Consider the following 16,986-nt stretch of genomic DNA (forward strand, 5'->3'; position numbering starts at 1 on the left):
CTGACAGCTAAAGGTTCAACTGAAATATGGCTTGAAAAGTTGCTCTCAGGGTGTGAAATATAGCCGTGTTCATATTGGTTTTGCTATGATTCCATGTCAATAATGGAGAAATTTGTGAACATTCAGCATTGCTTGCTTTTACATTGCCATTACATTTAATGCTTTGATCAAAAGTACTTGAACAGGGGCGCCTGGGTGGCTCAGTGGGTTAAAGCCTCTGCCTTCGGCTCAGGTCATGATCCCAGGGTCCTGGGATCGAGCCCCGCATCGGTTTCTCTGCTCAGCAGGGAGCCTGCTTCCTCCTCTCTCTCTCTCTGCCTGCCTCTCTGCCCACCTGAAATCTCTGTCTGTCAAATAAATAAATAAAATCTTAAAAAAAAAAAAAGTACTTGAACAGTGATATCTTTGCTACCAGGAAATTAAATCAAGTTATAAGTCAATTGCCATCCTGATAGAGCCAAAAACATTTCAAGAGTAAAGGCTTTCTTTATGAACTGCAAAGTTAACAGAACTTTCTAGAGTGGTACAAAAGTTACCAAAGAGCAGAGGGTTGAATCACTGAAAAGTGGCATTTTTATCTAGGGATTTTTTATTTATTCTCTATGAGGCAGAGGTTGTATGAACACCAGATGCCAATCACACAGCATCAGTGGATTTGCAAGATTATAAGACTGGGGGAAAGTGAAGGTTAAGCACAGGGTACAGTAGAGATTACTTATGGTAATGAATTATGTAATTTTTCTAGACAGGGTTGGATTACTGTTCATCCTGGAAAGAGATTACAGTAGTTCTGATTCCTGCAGTAAACAAATATTAAGCAGATCATTTATGTTCGATATGCGAATCAGGAGTCCTAAAGAATATACACTTTATCCTCTACAAGGAGAAAAAATTAACCCACTCCCTGACTGGAGACATGAGATGCCCTGGGGTTGTGTGAGGAGATGGGGGCAGTGTGCTCTGGGCTGCAAAGTTTCTTTGAGTGCAAGTTTGAAGAGATGATCAGGGAACCCAGTTGTCACAGTCCACTAGTTGCCACACCATTTTGTAAAGAGAACTCCTCCCTTTCCTGGCTGTCACAGAAATCAACTCTGCCTGCCTCATTAGTATGTCACCTGGCCCCTGGTGCAAGTAACAGGGTATCCCAGGTGGCACTGCATGTCCATATTTTGTGCAGTTACAGAGTCTGACCCAAGTGTCTGCTCTGTATTTTGAAGTGTGGGTAGGGAGGGTGTTGTTTGTCCCTATGGGGGATCTCAGGCTGTTTCTCTACTCACTCAATTAGGAATGTAGAGCTCATTTTTAGAATCAGTCTTTGATTCATTTGTGGAGTGTACTTTTTTGCCATCAACTACTTTTTTGAAGACTGTACCTTCTGTGTGGGGCTTTCATTTGAACATGAAAATAGCATTTTTTTTCATTTAAAAATTTTTTATGAAACATTTTTAAATGAAAAAAAAAAGCATTTTTTTTTTCATTTAAAAAACAGTATACTGAGAAGGGCACATTGCTTCTGTGAGATTCTTCCCCAAACTGTTACCACCTTGATCTGATCATGAGAAAACTGAGGGACGTTCTACAAAATAAATGACAAATAGTCTTCAAAAGAAGTGTGTTTGTGCCATGCAAATTAGAAGATACCAGTTACCAAACCCCCGTAATCTCACCACCAAGAATAATGACCATTGACATCTTAAGGCATACCAGACATTTCTCTCTGTGTTTATATTACCTCCCATATATTTTTTTTAGGAAGACAGTATTATGCTATTGGCCTATGGTTACTTAACTGCTTTATTCACTTAAAAATACACTGTGAACAAAGCTCTCTGAAAAGTAAGTATTGACCAACTCTGTGAGTGCCATATGGTGGCCTATGGTGTCTCTGTCTGTGGAAAAGGACTCAAGACAGACAGTCTCACAGTCTCACATCAAGTCATTGCTTCTACCCAACACTCTTCACATTGGGAAGCCAGTAGGCACCATTAACTCAGTCCACCAGGGTCTTTTTACTCAAGGAGTGACTCCATGTAAGGTTTTAGTTACTCATCTTCAAGAACCACATTCATCTGTGGAATTTTCATGATCTGCTCTAACATGCCTCTTGGTGAGATTGAGGGTAAGAAATGTCTTGAGCAGGTTTTCACACTATGGACAAGTAGGAGTGAATACGGTATATTTTGCTCAGTACTGTTTTCCCTGATTCCTTAAGCTGTCCATCAAAAGGCAGGGATCTGCTGACCAGAGTATATAAGGTGACTCTTAGGCTCCATACATCTACCGTGAATTGTACTTCTGTCCCTGGAAAGAGTTTCAAGGCATGATAAGAAAACCACCACACAAGATATCCAACTTATTGCCAGAGAGGAACTCATTACTATAGCCAAAATTTGCGACCTTGATGTTGATGTTCATGTCAATTTCCAATAGTTGGTTTTCTGTGTTTAGGTCTATAGAAAATACCCTTTTGGTGGTAATACTGAGCAGCAGACACTCTGGCGGAATTTGCCTGGTGCCTCCTTCTCTTTTCTGCTGTGATGATCCACTAGGTAATTGAATAGCTCTTCCCCACTAACATACTCCATGACAGGGTAGAATTTTCCTGTCTCCATCACTTCAAATAACTTCACAATTGTTTGGGTGACCCAAGCCCTTCATTATTTGGACTTTATAGGGTAGTTAGTGGTATGAACTCTTTAATGGTTGTCATGACCATCGCTTTCCCAATCTAGATGTGTTGGGCCAATCTCACCTTGGCAAATATATCCTTGCCAATGGTAGTTGCCAATAGGGTCTCCTCCTCAGCAGAGATGGCCAAGAGACCTGGCAGCCTGTTATACTCACTCAGGAGGCAGCATGTCCCAACATCAGCTTGAAACTGGGAAAAGCTGGAGAGAAACTTGATCCAGTTTCCTTCAAAAGAAAATCACTTTCAAGGCCAACTTGAAAAACAGATCTTTATGATGGAATTTACATAGTGCCAGACAAAAATAAAGGCAAACAAAACATTAGCAAACTAAATTTTTTAAATACACAAAAAAAGAATAAAGAAAAATACTAACAAGTTTCTTTTATTATTAATTTTTTTCACTTTCTCTTTAAAATGAAAAAAAAAAATAATACACAAAATAGACTAAAAACCCTACAGTGCCACGGAAGACACGAACTTTGGTCAAATCTCAGGTCATTGAAAACCAGCTTCCTGAGCTAGAAGGTACAAAATCCTCAGCCCTGCCAAGGTCTTAAATAGATGCTTGGGACTTGTTGACAATGGCTCCTTAGGAGATCATAGGAAGAAATGTGCCTATTGTGACTGGGGATAATTCACAGCAATTTTCTTACTTTTTGGATTCCAGAACCCTGTACCCTTTGTTAAAATTTTTATTTAAATTACAGTTAGTTAACATATGGTGTAATATTAGTTTCAGGTGTATACTACAGTGATTTGACACTTCCATACATCACCCAATGTTCATCAAGACAAATGCACTCCTTAATCCCCATCTGCTATTTCACCCATCCCCCCACCCACCTCCCCTCTGGTAACCATCAGTTTGGAACTCTTTACTCTTAAAAAATACTTTGTTGCTGTCAGTTTACACACTGCCCAATACTGATACCTTAGAATTTCCCATCTTTTTTTTTTAATGTCCTTAATTTTTAAAATATGGAAACTTCATATCAGTTTCCTGCTTCAAATTTATTATTATATGTTTAGGTATGCCTTATTTTATAGAGCAGTTTGAGGTTTACAGAAAAATTGAAATTGTAGAGTTCCCGTATACCTCCCTCCCCACCCACCTACCCCTGTAGTTTGCATAAATATTAATATCAGAATAGTGTGTTTGTTACAGTTGAGCCAAAATTAATGCATGAATACTAACTAAAGTCTTGGTTTTTACATCAAGGATCATTTTTGTGTTGTACATTATGTGGGTTTTGACAAATGTATAGTAACATAGATGCATCATTATAGTAATATACAAAATAGTTTCACTGTCCTAAAAATCCCATGTGCTACAACCTATTCATCCCTCTCTCACCCAAACATCTGGCAACTACTGATCTTTTAATAATTTCCATAGTTTTGGCTTTTCCAGAATGTCATATAGTTGTAATTATACAGTGCGTAGCCTTTTCAGATTGGCTTCTTTCACTTTGCAATATGTGGTTAAGGTTCTTCCATGTCTTTTTGTGGCATGATAGTGCATTTCTTTTTATCACTGAATAATATTCTACCAACCAGATTTACCACAGTTTGTTTATCCATTTGCCAATTGAAAGATATCTTGATTGTTCCCAAGTTTTGGCAATTCTGAATAAAGTTACTATAAATATTTGTGTGCAGGTTTTTGTGTGGACACAAGTTTTCAACTCATTTGGGTAAACACCAAGGATCACAGTTGCTGGGTCATATGGTAAGAGTATGTTTAGTTTTATAAGAAACTGCCAAACTGTCTTCCAAAGTAGCTGTACCATTTTGCATTCCCACCAGCAATGAGAGTTTCTGTTGTTCCACATTTTTGTCAGCATTTGGGGCAGTCAATATTTTGAGTTTGGCCATTCTTATAGGTGTGTTGTGATAGCTCATTGCTGTTTTAATTTGTGATTCCCTGAGAATATGTGTTGTGGGGTATTTTTTCATATGTTTATTTGCTATCTGTATGTCTACCATGGTTAGGTGTCTGTTCAGATCTTTTGCCCATTTTTAATTGTTTTTTTTATTGTTGAGTTTTAAGAGTTCTTTTTATATGTTGGTTATTAGTCCTTTATCAGGTATGTGTATTGCAAAGATTTCTATCCCAGTCTGAAGCATGGGGTTTTATTCTCTTAACAGTGTATTTTGCAGAACATAATTTTTAAATTTTAATTTTTTTCTTTCTTGGGTTGTGCTTTTGAAATTGTATCTAAGAAGTCATTGCCAACCCCAAGGTCATCTAGATTTTTCTTATGTTATCTGCTAGGAGTTTTATAGTTTGGCATTTTACAATTAGGTCTCTGATCTATTTTGAGTTAATTATTGTGAAAGGTATAAGCATTGTGTCTATATTTGTATTTTTGCAAGAGGATGCCCAGTTGTTCTACCACCATTTGTTGAAAAGGCTATTCTTTCTCTGTTGAATTACTTTGCTCCTTTGTCAAACATCAGTTGACTGTATTTGTGTTGGTCTACTTTGGACATTCTCTTCTGTTCCACTGACCTATTTGTCTATTCTTTCACCAGTACCACACTGTCTTGTTTACTATTACTATAAAGTATTGAAATTGAGTAGTGTCAGTCTTCCCACTTTGTTCTTCTCCTTCAATATCATATTGGCTATTCTGGGTCCTTTCCCTTCCCATATATACTTTCGAATCAGTTTGTCAGTGTCCACAGAATAACTTTCTGGAATTCTGAGCAGGATGGCATTGAATCCATAAAATGAGTTGAGAAGAACTGACATTTTGACAATATTGAGTCTCCCTACTGATATGCATGGGATATCTCTCATTAATTTAAATTTTATTTTATTTCTTTCATCACAGCTTTATAATTTTTCTTATGCCGATTTTGTACATATTTTGTATACCAAAGTATTTCATTTTTATGGGTGCCAATCTAAGTGGTCTTGTCTTTTTAAATTTCAAATTCCACTTATTCATTGCAGGAAAATAGGAAAGCAATTTACTTTGTGTATTAGCTTTGTATTCTGCTACCTTGCTATAATTGCTTTTGGAGTTGCAGAACGGTTTTTTTTTGTTGTTGTTGTTGAACTTTGAAGTTTCCTATATAGACAATCATGTCATCTGCAACAAGAACAGTTTTAGTTCTTTTCAATCTGTGTACATTTTATTTCATTTTCTTGTCTTATTGCATTAACTAAGACTTACAGTATAATGTTGAATAGGAGTGGTGAGAGGGGCATTTTGCCTTGTTCCAGATCTTAGCAGGAAAGTGGTTTTTCACAATCAAGTATGATGTTAGCATTAAAGTTTTTTGTAGATGTTTTTCATCCAGTTGAGGAAGTTTCCTCTAATCCTAGTTTGCTCAGAGTTTTATCATAAATAGGTGTTAGATTTTGTCAAATGATATTTCTGTATCTATTGATATGATGATTTTTCTTCTTTATCCCTTTGAGGTAATGAATTACAGTAATTACATTAATTGATTTTTGAATGTTGAAGCAGACTTACATACTGAGAATAAATTTCACCTTCTAATGTATAATTCCTTCTATACACTGTTGAGTTCAAGTTACTGTTATTTTTTTGAGGGTTTTCACATCTGTGTTACATTTATTGATCTATAATTTTCCTTTTTTGTGATGTTTTTGTCTACTTTAGTATTAGGTTAATGCTGGCCTCATAGAATGAGTTAGGAAATGTTTTCTCTGATTCTATTTTCTGGAAGAGATTAGAATGAATTGATAATATTTCTTCCTCAAATGTTTGAAAGAATTCACCAATGAGATCTAGAGTTGGTGTATTTCAGTTCTTCTTCATTATTTGCCTCCAGATAAATTTGGACCATATTTGACATTTTTCATAATGTCAAGGTGTGTCCCACTATTTGTATGGAAGAAATTGCAAGTGGTGATAGTTGTTTATGCATAGAACTGGGTTTAATCATTGAGAACCTTCATAAGCTCTAATTTGTATAACTTACAAGATGTGTCCTTCTAGCGTTTTAAATAGTAAAGAGGATATTTGAGAAAGTGTGTACTGTTAGAGTGGCATTGAGAGGAGGAATGTAGACCACAATTTTTGTTTTTGTTTCTGGGATGTTTTGTTTTGTTTGGTTTTCTTTGTTTTATAGGTACCCACCATTGCTTCAGAACCTGTTCTTTTTAAGTCTGGGACTTGATCATTCCCAATAAACATTAGGTATCCCATCCTCTCACGCAGCAGTGGGTAGTAGACATTTCATTTTCAAAGTCACAGAGCATGAGAGAGACAAGTAACAGTATTTGCATTGTGCCAAGAGTTCTTTCTGGATCATTATGGTGATGTCTTTCCTCTCTGAGTAGTTTTTATAAATATACTGATGAAGATAGATTTCTATGGCCTGTATAAGTTGAACTAGCAGTATGTTTTTTTTTTCCTGAAAATACACACTTGCGACATTGTGTTTCATAGTTTTAAGCTCCTTGCTGCCAAAATGAACACAGCTGTAAGGAATGATGATCCTCTCATTTTTGTAACATTAAAATGGCTTCCTAATGTGTTTCCCTAACTCTGAACATTAACTTAATATTCCCCTGGATTTCTAAGTTCCATCCTTTCCCCCCATGGAAATCCATGAAGAATACAGCTTTTGACCAAATGACAGATCGTAGAGAATAAAATTAGTTGCATTAAATTATGATATGGCAAAAAGCCTTTCAAAATCTTTGTCACAATGCAACATCCAAGCAACATTAAACAAAACGGGGTAAAAACAGGCCAAAGAAGAGCATATTTTGAAAGGAAATTTTGTGAACCAAGATCACTTGCAAATTTTGAAAGCCATTGATTGAGAGCCTGCATGCTATGGCAATTTCTGACTTATAGATCCTACTCTATTATCATATATGTTGTCTTTTGTTTACTCTTTGGATATAGAATTAACTGTTACTATACTTTTTGGTACACTTTTATCTTTCTCAAAAAAACAGGTCTCCATTGGTAAAGCTGGCATTTAAGAAAATAACAGAGAAGAAGCAGAAGCAGAAGATACACATTTTTATATGATATTTCTATCTCCCTATTTCTTTTTTTTTTTAAAGATTTTATTTATTTATTTGACAGACAAATCACAAGTAGTCAGAGAGGCAGGCAGAGAGAGAGGAGGAAGAAGGCTCCATGCTGAGCAGAGAGCCCGATGTGGGGCTCGATCCCAAGACCCTAGGATCATGACCTGAGCCGAAGGCAGAGGCTTTTACCCACTGAGCCACCCAGGCGCCCCATGTCTCCCTATTTCTAAGTACATATATTTGAATAACAACACACATTTTGTGTTGATATATAATTACAAAATTATACTAATTTTGTAAATCAGTGTCTTCTAAATTCAATTCTAAATTCAACTGTCTTCTAAAAACAGAAAGGAGAGTTTTGATACCTATTTCCTTTATCTCTATCATACCTTGGTTTTATTTTGTGTTTTCCCCCTGAAAGATCTGTTGTTTATTTTTTTAAGTTAAATTCTATCATGTTGGGTTGTGGGAAAGTAAAAGCTTTTGATAGCGTCAATCTAACCACATAAAAGTCCATGTTGAGTATGACCATAATCTTGATCTTTGATTAGGTCTTGAGCTAGTAATATCTTGTGATTAATCAAAATGGGTTGTATTGCCTATAGTGTAAGTCATCTTCACAGATGGGATAGAGAATCATCAGAATTCTCTTGAATATTTGTTTTAAAAAACACTTCTAGGGGCGCCTGGGTGGCTCAGTGGATTAAGCCGCTGCCTTCGGCTCGGGTCATGATCTCAGGGTCCTGGGATCGAGCCCCGCGTCGGGCTCTCTGCTCTGCAGGGAGCCTGCTTCCTCCTCTCTCTCTGCCTGCCTCTCTGCCTAGTTGTGATTTCTCTCTGTCAAATAAATAAAAAAAATATAAAAAAAATAAAAATAAAAAAAAAAATAAAAAACACTTCTAGGATAAAATGGCTTTGGATTTTTTTTTTTTTTTACTTTAAATCAGATTGAGCTCACCAAATAAATGAAGAAGAAATTTTGAAGTCCAATTTTGCTTAGATCATAAGTAAAAAAAGAAACTTTTTTTTAAATCACAGTATTTCAGTGTTTCATTGAACATGTTTCATATGTTGTCTTGTAAAATTTAACAAATATTCCGCTTCTTTTTAGTTTGCATAAAAAACTATGCAATAATACAACAAGATGTACTTCATGGAAATAATGTTCAGGTTTTTATTGTCCTCCACAGAAGAAAAGATTTTTCAAAATCGTTAACTGCTCCTCTTCTAATTATACCATTCCAGTCTAAAGTGACATCTGATAATAAGGCGCTTTACTTTGGCAAGTAAACTACCTGACATCTAGCACTCAGCAAGAGCTCTCATACATAAAATGTTTACTGAGTGTAGCTGTCATTTCAGCAAGCCATTTGGGTCTTATAAGACACAATTTCTCAAAAACGTTGCTCACCAGAAGCTGTGATTTGAATTGTCTACCCCATAGTCACACATACTGGTGGGGCTCAATAAATTCATGTCTATGATTATATAATAATCATTAAATAAAATACTTGAAAAAGTTGTGTAATTCATCCATTCACTTCTAGGCTGGAATAATAACCCATATGTGTTAAAATAAGGATTTAATTTTTTCTTGTTTATTTATTTTTCTTATAGGAGACCTGGTGAGCCTCCACTAATAAAAGGCTGGCTTCCTTACCTTGGAGAGGTGCTGAAATTACAAAAGGATCCTTTAGGTTTTATGAAAACTCTTCAAAAGCAACATGGTGACACTTTCACTGTTCTCCTTGGAGGTAAACAACACTTCTATAAGTACCTTCCATAAATCATAAGTTCTCAATTGTTCCTTAAGTTGTTACATTTTTCTTTCTTTCTTTCTTTCTTTCTTTCTTTCTTTCTTTCTTTCTTTCATCCTTTCTTTTTTTCTTTCTTGAAGATTGATTGATTGATTAATTTGACAGAGGAAGAGACAGCAAGAGAGGAAATACAAGCATGGGGGTGGGAGAGGGAGAAGCAGGCTTCCCGCTGAGCAGGGAGCCCAGTGCGGGACTCGATCCCAGGACTCCAGGATCATTACCTGAGCTGAACCAGATGCTTAGCACCTGAGCAACCCAGGCACCCCAAGTTCTTACAGTTCTCTGTAGGCAAAATATGGAATATTTATGTTATTATTTTGTATGTAGACTAATATAAAAGAAAACAATGTTTTTGAATACACTGATTTTCACAGTAGAAGATGAATTATAAAATCTTGAGGGTACCTAGGGAACCCTATTCTCCTGCCATCACCTGTGATTTTGGTTTGGTTTGACTTGGTCTGATTTTAAGAATGATTAAAAGAAAGAAAAAAAAAACTAGAACGTATTAACAGACTTCATTTTGTAGAGCAGTTTTGGGTTTAAAGAAAATTGATCAGATCTGAGATTTCTCCTATATCCTGTTTCCCTTGATCAGAATTTTCCTTATTATATCCCATACTCTCTTGCAGTTGATGAGCCAGTGTTGATACATTATTAAAAGTCTTTGGGGGTGTGGGTGCCTCAGTGAGTTAAGCCTCTGCCTTCAGCTCAGGTCGTGATCTGAAGGTCCCGGGATCGAGCCCCACATCGGGCTCTCTACTCAGCGGGGAGCCTGCTTCCCCCTCTCTCTCTGCCTGCCTCTCTGCCTACTTGTGATGTCTCTCTTTCTCTCTCTGTCTATCAAATAAACAAATAAAATCTTTAAAAAACAAAAAGTCTTTGATTTACATTAGAGTCCATAGTATTGTATAGTTCTTTGAGTTTTGACAAATGTGTGTTATGGATCCATCATTCGATATATATTCTTCATTACCATAGAGAATAGTTTAATTGCCCTAAAAATCATCTGTGTTCCACATATTCATGCCGTTTTCCCCCCAGCATGAACCCCTAGCAACCACTGCTGTAGGATGTATTTTTAGTTTTAAAAACTTTCTTATGCTTCTAACTTCAATAAGATGCTCGCAAAAGAAAAAAGAAAACTGCAGCAAGATCACTAAACCTTCCAACATCATAGGGCTGAAAGGAAAATTTGGAATGTTCTTCACTTTAAAGCCCATGTTGCTCAGCTGTATCAGCTACTGTTGCATAACAAACCTCCCCAAACCTAATGCCTTAAAGCACCCGGTCTTGCCTGAGTCACTTACACATGATGTTTCATTCTCAAGATGTCCTTACATGGCAGCTGCTGTTTTGGGTGGGTGAGAGGAAACGTTGAGAAGTCCCCTGAGGCCTAATCTAAGCTCTTACAAAACCTCTCTTACACCACATTTTATTAGTCAGAGCCATCACAGGCCTGCCCCAACTCAAGGGTAGGGAAAGACACTCCACCACTTACTGAGAAGTGCTGGAGAGTCCCATTGCAAAGGAGCACATGTGGAGAGATACAAAGAATTTACTGTGGCCATCAGTATCTGCACTTGGTTGCCTTCTGACTTCTGGCTGAGCATGCGGGTCGGAGGGCAGGAAAGGTTGTGTTCCAGGTCCCCATCTCTCACTGGGCTTTGGCAAAACAGTTCGCTCTCCTTCCGTTCCCTCTCAGGAAAAATGAAGGCATCAGGTATGATCTCACTCAGACCCTCACATATCTACCAGATATCCCTGTGTCCACAACTACCTTCACTACTTTTTCTCTAATTTCAAAGAATGTTTAAGAAAATCTATTACCTGTCCACATAACCCTTAATTCCTGCCTCCACGGGGCCGGTGTTCATTATTACTTCCTCCCACACATATATCTTTGCTTTTTTTCTTTCTCTTGGGTCCTTACCTATAGCTTAAAACCATGTTTTTCCTATATTCTCCTTCTAGTTACCTTTCATTTCTTTTTTTTTTTTTCTCCTTTGCATCCCGATTTTTCAAGAGAGTTTCCTACATTTGCTGCCTATACTTCCTTACCTCCTAGAGACCTCCTACCTGGAACCAGCTGTCTGCCTTGCTGAGGCCATTAATGGACCTTCACCTGACTAGACCTCTCTACTTGGTTTGGCAATGCAGATCCCTCATTCCTCCTTAAAACACCCTATTCCTTCATTCTATTGACGCTGCACCTTCTGGGTCTTTCACTGACCTGAGAATTCCTTATCTAGGTCATCTTTACTTATGCCCCTTTCTTTGCTCAACTATCTTCCTCTAACCAGACTTGGACTTTAATGTTTTATTCCTAAAGAGTTTAGGTAATACTTCTCACTGTAATTACTTTGTTGAGTATCAGAACCAACCTTTAGTACATAGTGCGACTTCATTTCAGCACCGCCATTTTAATGGAATGGAGAGAAAAAACAATGGTCCAACTGGATGACATTGTCATCACAGCTGAGTTTTCTCATGAACAGGCAGTATCCCTTTCCTCACAACTTACTCCTTTGCCTGGCAAGTCTCTCCCAACACTCTGATTTCAGAAAAACTGAAATGGGAAAAAAAAAAATCATACATCTTAGAGCAATCGTAGTATAATCTCCACGAAGCTCCCCAAGATCTGGGCTCCTCCTATCTCTCCAGCCTCATCTCTTGCTACTGCTTGCCTCAATACACTATTAATGCACCAAATTGTTTGAAATATCCTCCTCACACATCATGCCCTTTTGTGCCTGTGTTTCCTCTTGCTGTTTTTTTCTTCCTGAGTGCTGTTCTTCTCTTTGTGAGTCATCCTGAAAAAGTGACTGACATGGATTCATCTTTGGAGACCGTAGTCACATATCACATCCTCCCAAAAGCTTCACTGACCATCTCTTCTAGAACCCTGGTTATGTTTGACTCCTCTTCTCCAAGCTCTCATTACTTTCAGTATCACTCTATCATGGTATTTAATAAATTGTGAATTTATTGCTAATTCACTTGTCTATTTCCCTTCATTATTCTTTAGTTCCTCTATTGCCAACATTTGGACCAGAGGTCAGCACTGATTGCTTCACAATAAATATTTGATGAGGATATTCCCAATATCTTAGAGCTGATGAAATACTTGCTATAATACAAATAAAGGCCATAGCTGGGGCTTCTATTGTAAGTGAGCTTTTGGCTTCATAGTAGCAAAACTCTATTCGTCACTTTAAAAAAAAGTAAGTCACTTTTACTTAAGAAAATTAAGCTTTATGGGGCACCTGGGTGGCTCAGTGAGTTAAGGCCTCTGCCTTCAGCTCAGGTCATGATCCCAGCATCCTGGGATGGAGCCCCGCATCGGGCTCTCTGCTCTGCAGGGAGCCTGCTTCCTCCTCTCTCTCTGCCTGCCTCTCTGCCTACTTGTGATCTCTGTCTGTCAAATAAATAAATAAAATCTTTAAAAAAAAAAAGAAAAAGAAAATTAAACTTTATGTTCTAATGAATAGACACAACAAGTTAGCAAATTTTTCAGTTTTGCCTTTTAATACATTATACAAAAATAATCTAAGCTGATTAAGCAGAAACTTGTGGCGAGTTGAATGATTTTATTCACTGCTCAAAAAATAATCAATTTCTGCTGATACTTGATCTCTTAACCTTAGACACTAAGAAGCTTGTTGAATTTCTGATGTCTAAATAATTTGACCATGACCATGTTTTTTAACTCAAGTACACCAGCACAGGTTGAATATGTACTACCACTTCCCTTTGGCTTCTTACTAGAGTTTGAATTGATTCCTGTCAAGATATCTATTAATACATGTGCTCCTAATGATCAGTTTGCAAAATAGCGCCTTTGCAAAGTGTGAAACGAGGGATCAGAGTCTTCCAACCTTGTCCCATAATGTGATTTCCGTTAGTGTATGTTCTTGCATGATGAGCAAATGATTGTCATCCCCAAAAGTCTCAAGGGACACGGATGTCATCTTAATAAAGAAATTAAAAGATACATCTTTTCATGAGAAACCACGTAAATTCCTGACCTGTCGCAGAAAATAGTTCTCTAATTGGTTTTGTGTGGTGGTGCAGCAGAGTCGTTTTCCCTAGATGTCACGCCAGCGAAGCACCACTGTACATCATTGTCAACAACTAGTGAAATCTCCCTAATAAGAGGGGGAGTGTGTAATGTGGTCATCCTCATAAAATAAAAAGTTGTTTCACATGCCGCTTTCCAACAAATGTTTTCAGCTTGACCTTCTAAAAAATTCTATTGAAGAGCAGACTAAGCATGGAAAGTGAAAGCTTATAATTATGGAAATTCTCTTTAAAAATCCAAATTTATCTCATATTTGCTGACAAGGCATTTCTAACTCTAAATACTCAAATAGTTGTTCTGAATTCCCATGGATGTTGCCTCTGTATGGCACCAAATATCTGAGATGAAAACATCAAAATTCAATTTATAATGATCCAGATGTCAAACTTTTATATATAAGACATCAGGATGAATGATTTACGGTTTTTTGCATTGACTGATGGACTTTGCATCATGTATCTCCACTTTCCTAAAAGAAGTAATTTGGAAAGAAGTAAAAAGCCTGCTGAGTTAGTAAAGGATCGTATGTGGGTTATATAGGAATGCTAGAATTAATATCTCAGGACCCAGTCAGCTCTGAAAAGGGAAGAGAATAAAATTATTGGCAAAGAAGACACTAAAAATTTTGACCCCATTTCAAATTTACTGCTCAAAAAGATGATTATATATGTTAGGTGTTATATATTATATGTAATACTACCTATTATATATATTTACATTTTTTTTGCAGAAGTGAGCCCCATTTTGACATTTCTATTTTAGACAAATGCAAACTCTGAAATTATTTAAATCAATATTTCATATCAACTACTGACAGCATTCTTTTCTCTTTTGAAAACATGGCAGTGGATATTGTTTCTACCTTGTGATCTTGATAAACTAGGCGACTTGCCTATCGACACTTGGTATGCATTTACATAAAATCACACTGGAGCAAAAGTTAATTTCTCTCCAAGAATACATGGCCTTCAGAATAACTTTTCAGATTTCCTTTGTTAAGAAATTTAAATTCATTTTATGAATGTATATGTGTTTTCCTAACTGTCTGATTAAAGATTACAAAGAAACTCTGGTTTTGCATCTCACATTAGCAGATGGTGGACAGATGGTTTAAATTAATATTAATTTTGGAAAACTTAGCTTAAATTGTTTATACTGAAGATTAAAAGTTGGAAAGCCAACTAACATCTCCAGGGTTATTAGTACTTCCAAACCCACTTGAAAAGTAAAATCCAGAAAATCAAAACGTCTACTTTTAAAGCAATCCACATCTTAGAAAAATAGTTAATAAAACACAATACCTTGAGGTTGAAGAAATTAAAATAAAAATGAGAAAGAGAAAATGGAGATCCTGGAGTATAAAGAGCCGCGAAGAGTGAGAATTTTTTCTACAAATAAATTGATTTTAACTAATCAGTAATGATTTTTGAAAAGAATCTATATGCAATAACTGCTCATTAAAAAAAATATTAATAATTGGCTGCTAACTGGAACCAGTTTTTCCACATTTAGCTTTTGTTTTAGTTGAAATGAATCTCATAGTTTCTTCCCATATCCTTATCCCGGAGGGGGAGAGAGAAAAGAATGTATGTGTATTGTAAAAAACTGTGGACAAAAACTCTCACATGCACACAGCCTTTACTTCAGTAGGCCAATGGCCAGTAGCTCATGCTGTCTTGGCTGAATATAATTTTATCTTTCTGCTTAGATTTTAATGAATGTAGAAAATTAGTAGGAAAAATTCAAAATATTCCCTAAAAATTGTGTTTTACAAACTGAACCTTTTATACATTCCCTGAATGTTAGTGGCTAATTTAAAATAACCCTAAAGATATTTAGCAAAATCTTCTCATTTGGTGAAAGGAGGAAAGTATGAATCACCACCTGTGAAAATACATAGCTTTGCCTAAAATTATATCTTTTGCAAAATGAGAGAATTCACTCTTTTTTTTTTCAATTATTTGTCAGGCAGATGCTGGCAATTTTATTTAATTAAGATGCTATGGTAAAGCAGGTGTCATAAAATATGCTCCAATCCAGTTGAGTCCTTTTTGCTCTCCCTTAGGGGAAAATATCCAGTTTACTTTATAGATGCAGCTTTGGGGTCTGACCAAAATGAATAGCCACTTCTAGTTTTACCCTCATTCCTAGATAGGCCCACCTTATTAAATAAATCGAGGAGAAATATGGTGAATAAAATTTAAGACATATGATTTATTTTTAGAAAAAATATAGCACATGTACATGAATGTATATTAAAAGCTTGAATTATGTTTTAAAATTGTAAAACAAAAATACATTTATACTGTTTCAAGAATTAGGTTGAAAATTATTCAAAACTTTATTCTAAATCCTGTACCATGTTCAATTTAATGTCTATGATGCTGTTTGAGTTACCAATAAATAACAATGAAGGCGCTGTTGGTCTGATAAAGTGCACTCACATACATGCATACACACAGAGAGGAATAATAAAGTGAAGAAGAAAGTGTGAATGGTCCTACAAACTGTCATGTCTATTAATTGTTTTCTAGAGGGCAATAAATAGGCATGGCAGTTTGTAGGATTATCTAAACTTCATGTGTGTTCTTGGGAAAGAAAGATTTGTTAAATGCCATTATTAAATACTGTTTGCAGAATACTTCTAATTAGGAGTCTTAAAACAGCACTCTAGTCAGAAGAAATCAGCACTGTGTAAGGAAAAGAAAGAACATGCATGGGGAGTGACTTCTTGTCCAGGCTCTGGAGGGAGCCCAGGAGAGCTGGGAACTCTCCGTGGTTCTGACAGTTTTGAGAGCCCTACCAAAGTAGGACTATGTTTCTCACTGTGCTACCTTAAATCCCTTCAGGCCCCTGTCAAAAATAAAGACTCATAGGTCCCACATCTCAACTGTATGAATCAGAATCAGGCAGGAATCTGTATTTTTAACCAGTACTCTATGTCTTTTAATTGGGTAAGTTTGGACAACACTGATCTATGAAAAGACCAAATGTCACCACCTCAAAGAACACTTGCTGATAGGTAACTCTGGGCAGACCAAAGTGGATTTCACTTTCTGCTTCCCTTACCTTGTGTTCACACCTCTTCAAGAATTATTTCTTTACATCTTTTTATCTTAAGAGGAAAGAGATCCAAACAAGTACCTGAATCTCAATAAATGTTGAATGGGGGGATGAATGCATAAATGGACAGGTTCTTGTTTGGAATCCTGTTTTAGTCACAAATCAGTAGGTCACCTTGGACGTGTTACTAAATCTCCATGAACCACTATTTTCTCATCTATAAAAAAGAAAATGCTGGCATTTGGGATTTGGTATTAGTGTCACACTAAACATTAGTTTGTGAGTATCTGCTTCATACCACATCTTCGTT

At 36.5% G+C, this 16,986-nt stretch overlaps 1 protein-coding gene across 1 annotated transcript in view; it reads left to right on the forward strand.

The window, feature by feature from the left end:
- The window catches only part of LOC123925518 (cytochrome P450 7B1), a 172,521-nt gene that overhangs the window by 132,419 nt on the left and 23,116 nt on the right, over positions 1 to 16,986 (forward strand). The window contains exon 2 of the mRNA XM_045978768.1: positions 9,333 to 9,469. Coding sequence (XP_045834724.1) covers positions 9,333 to 9,469 — 137 coding nt within the window. The remainder of the gene's footprint in view (positions 1 to 9,332; positions 9,470 to 16,986) is intronic.

Source organism: Meles meles, chromosome 1 (assembly GCF_922984935.1).
Source record: "Meles meles chromosome 1, mMelMel3.1 paternal haplotype, whole genome shotgun sequence".
NCBI classification, from domain to species: Eukaryota; Metazoa; Chordata; class Mammalia; order Carnivora; family Mustelidae; genus Meles; species Meles meles.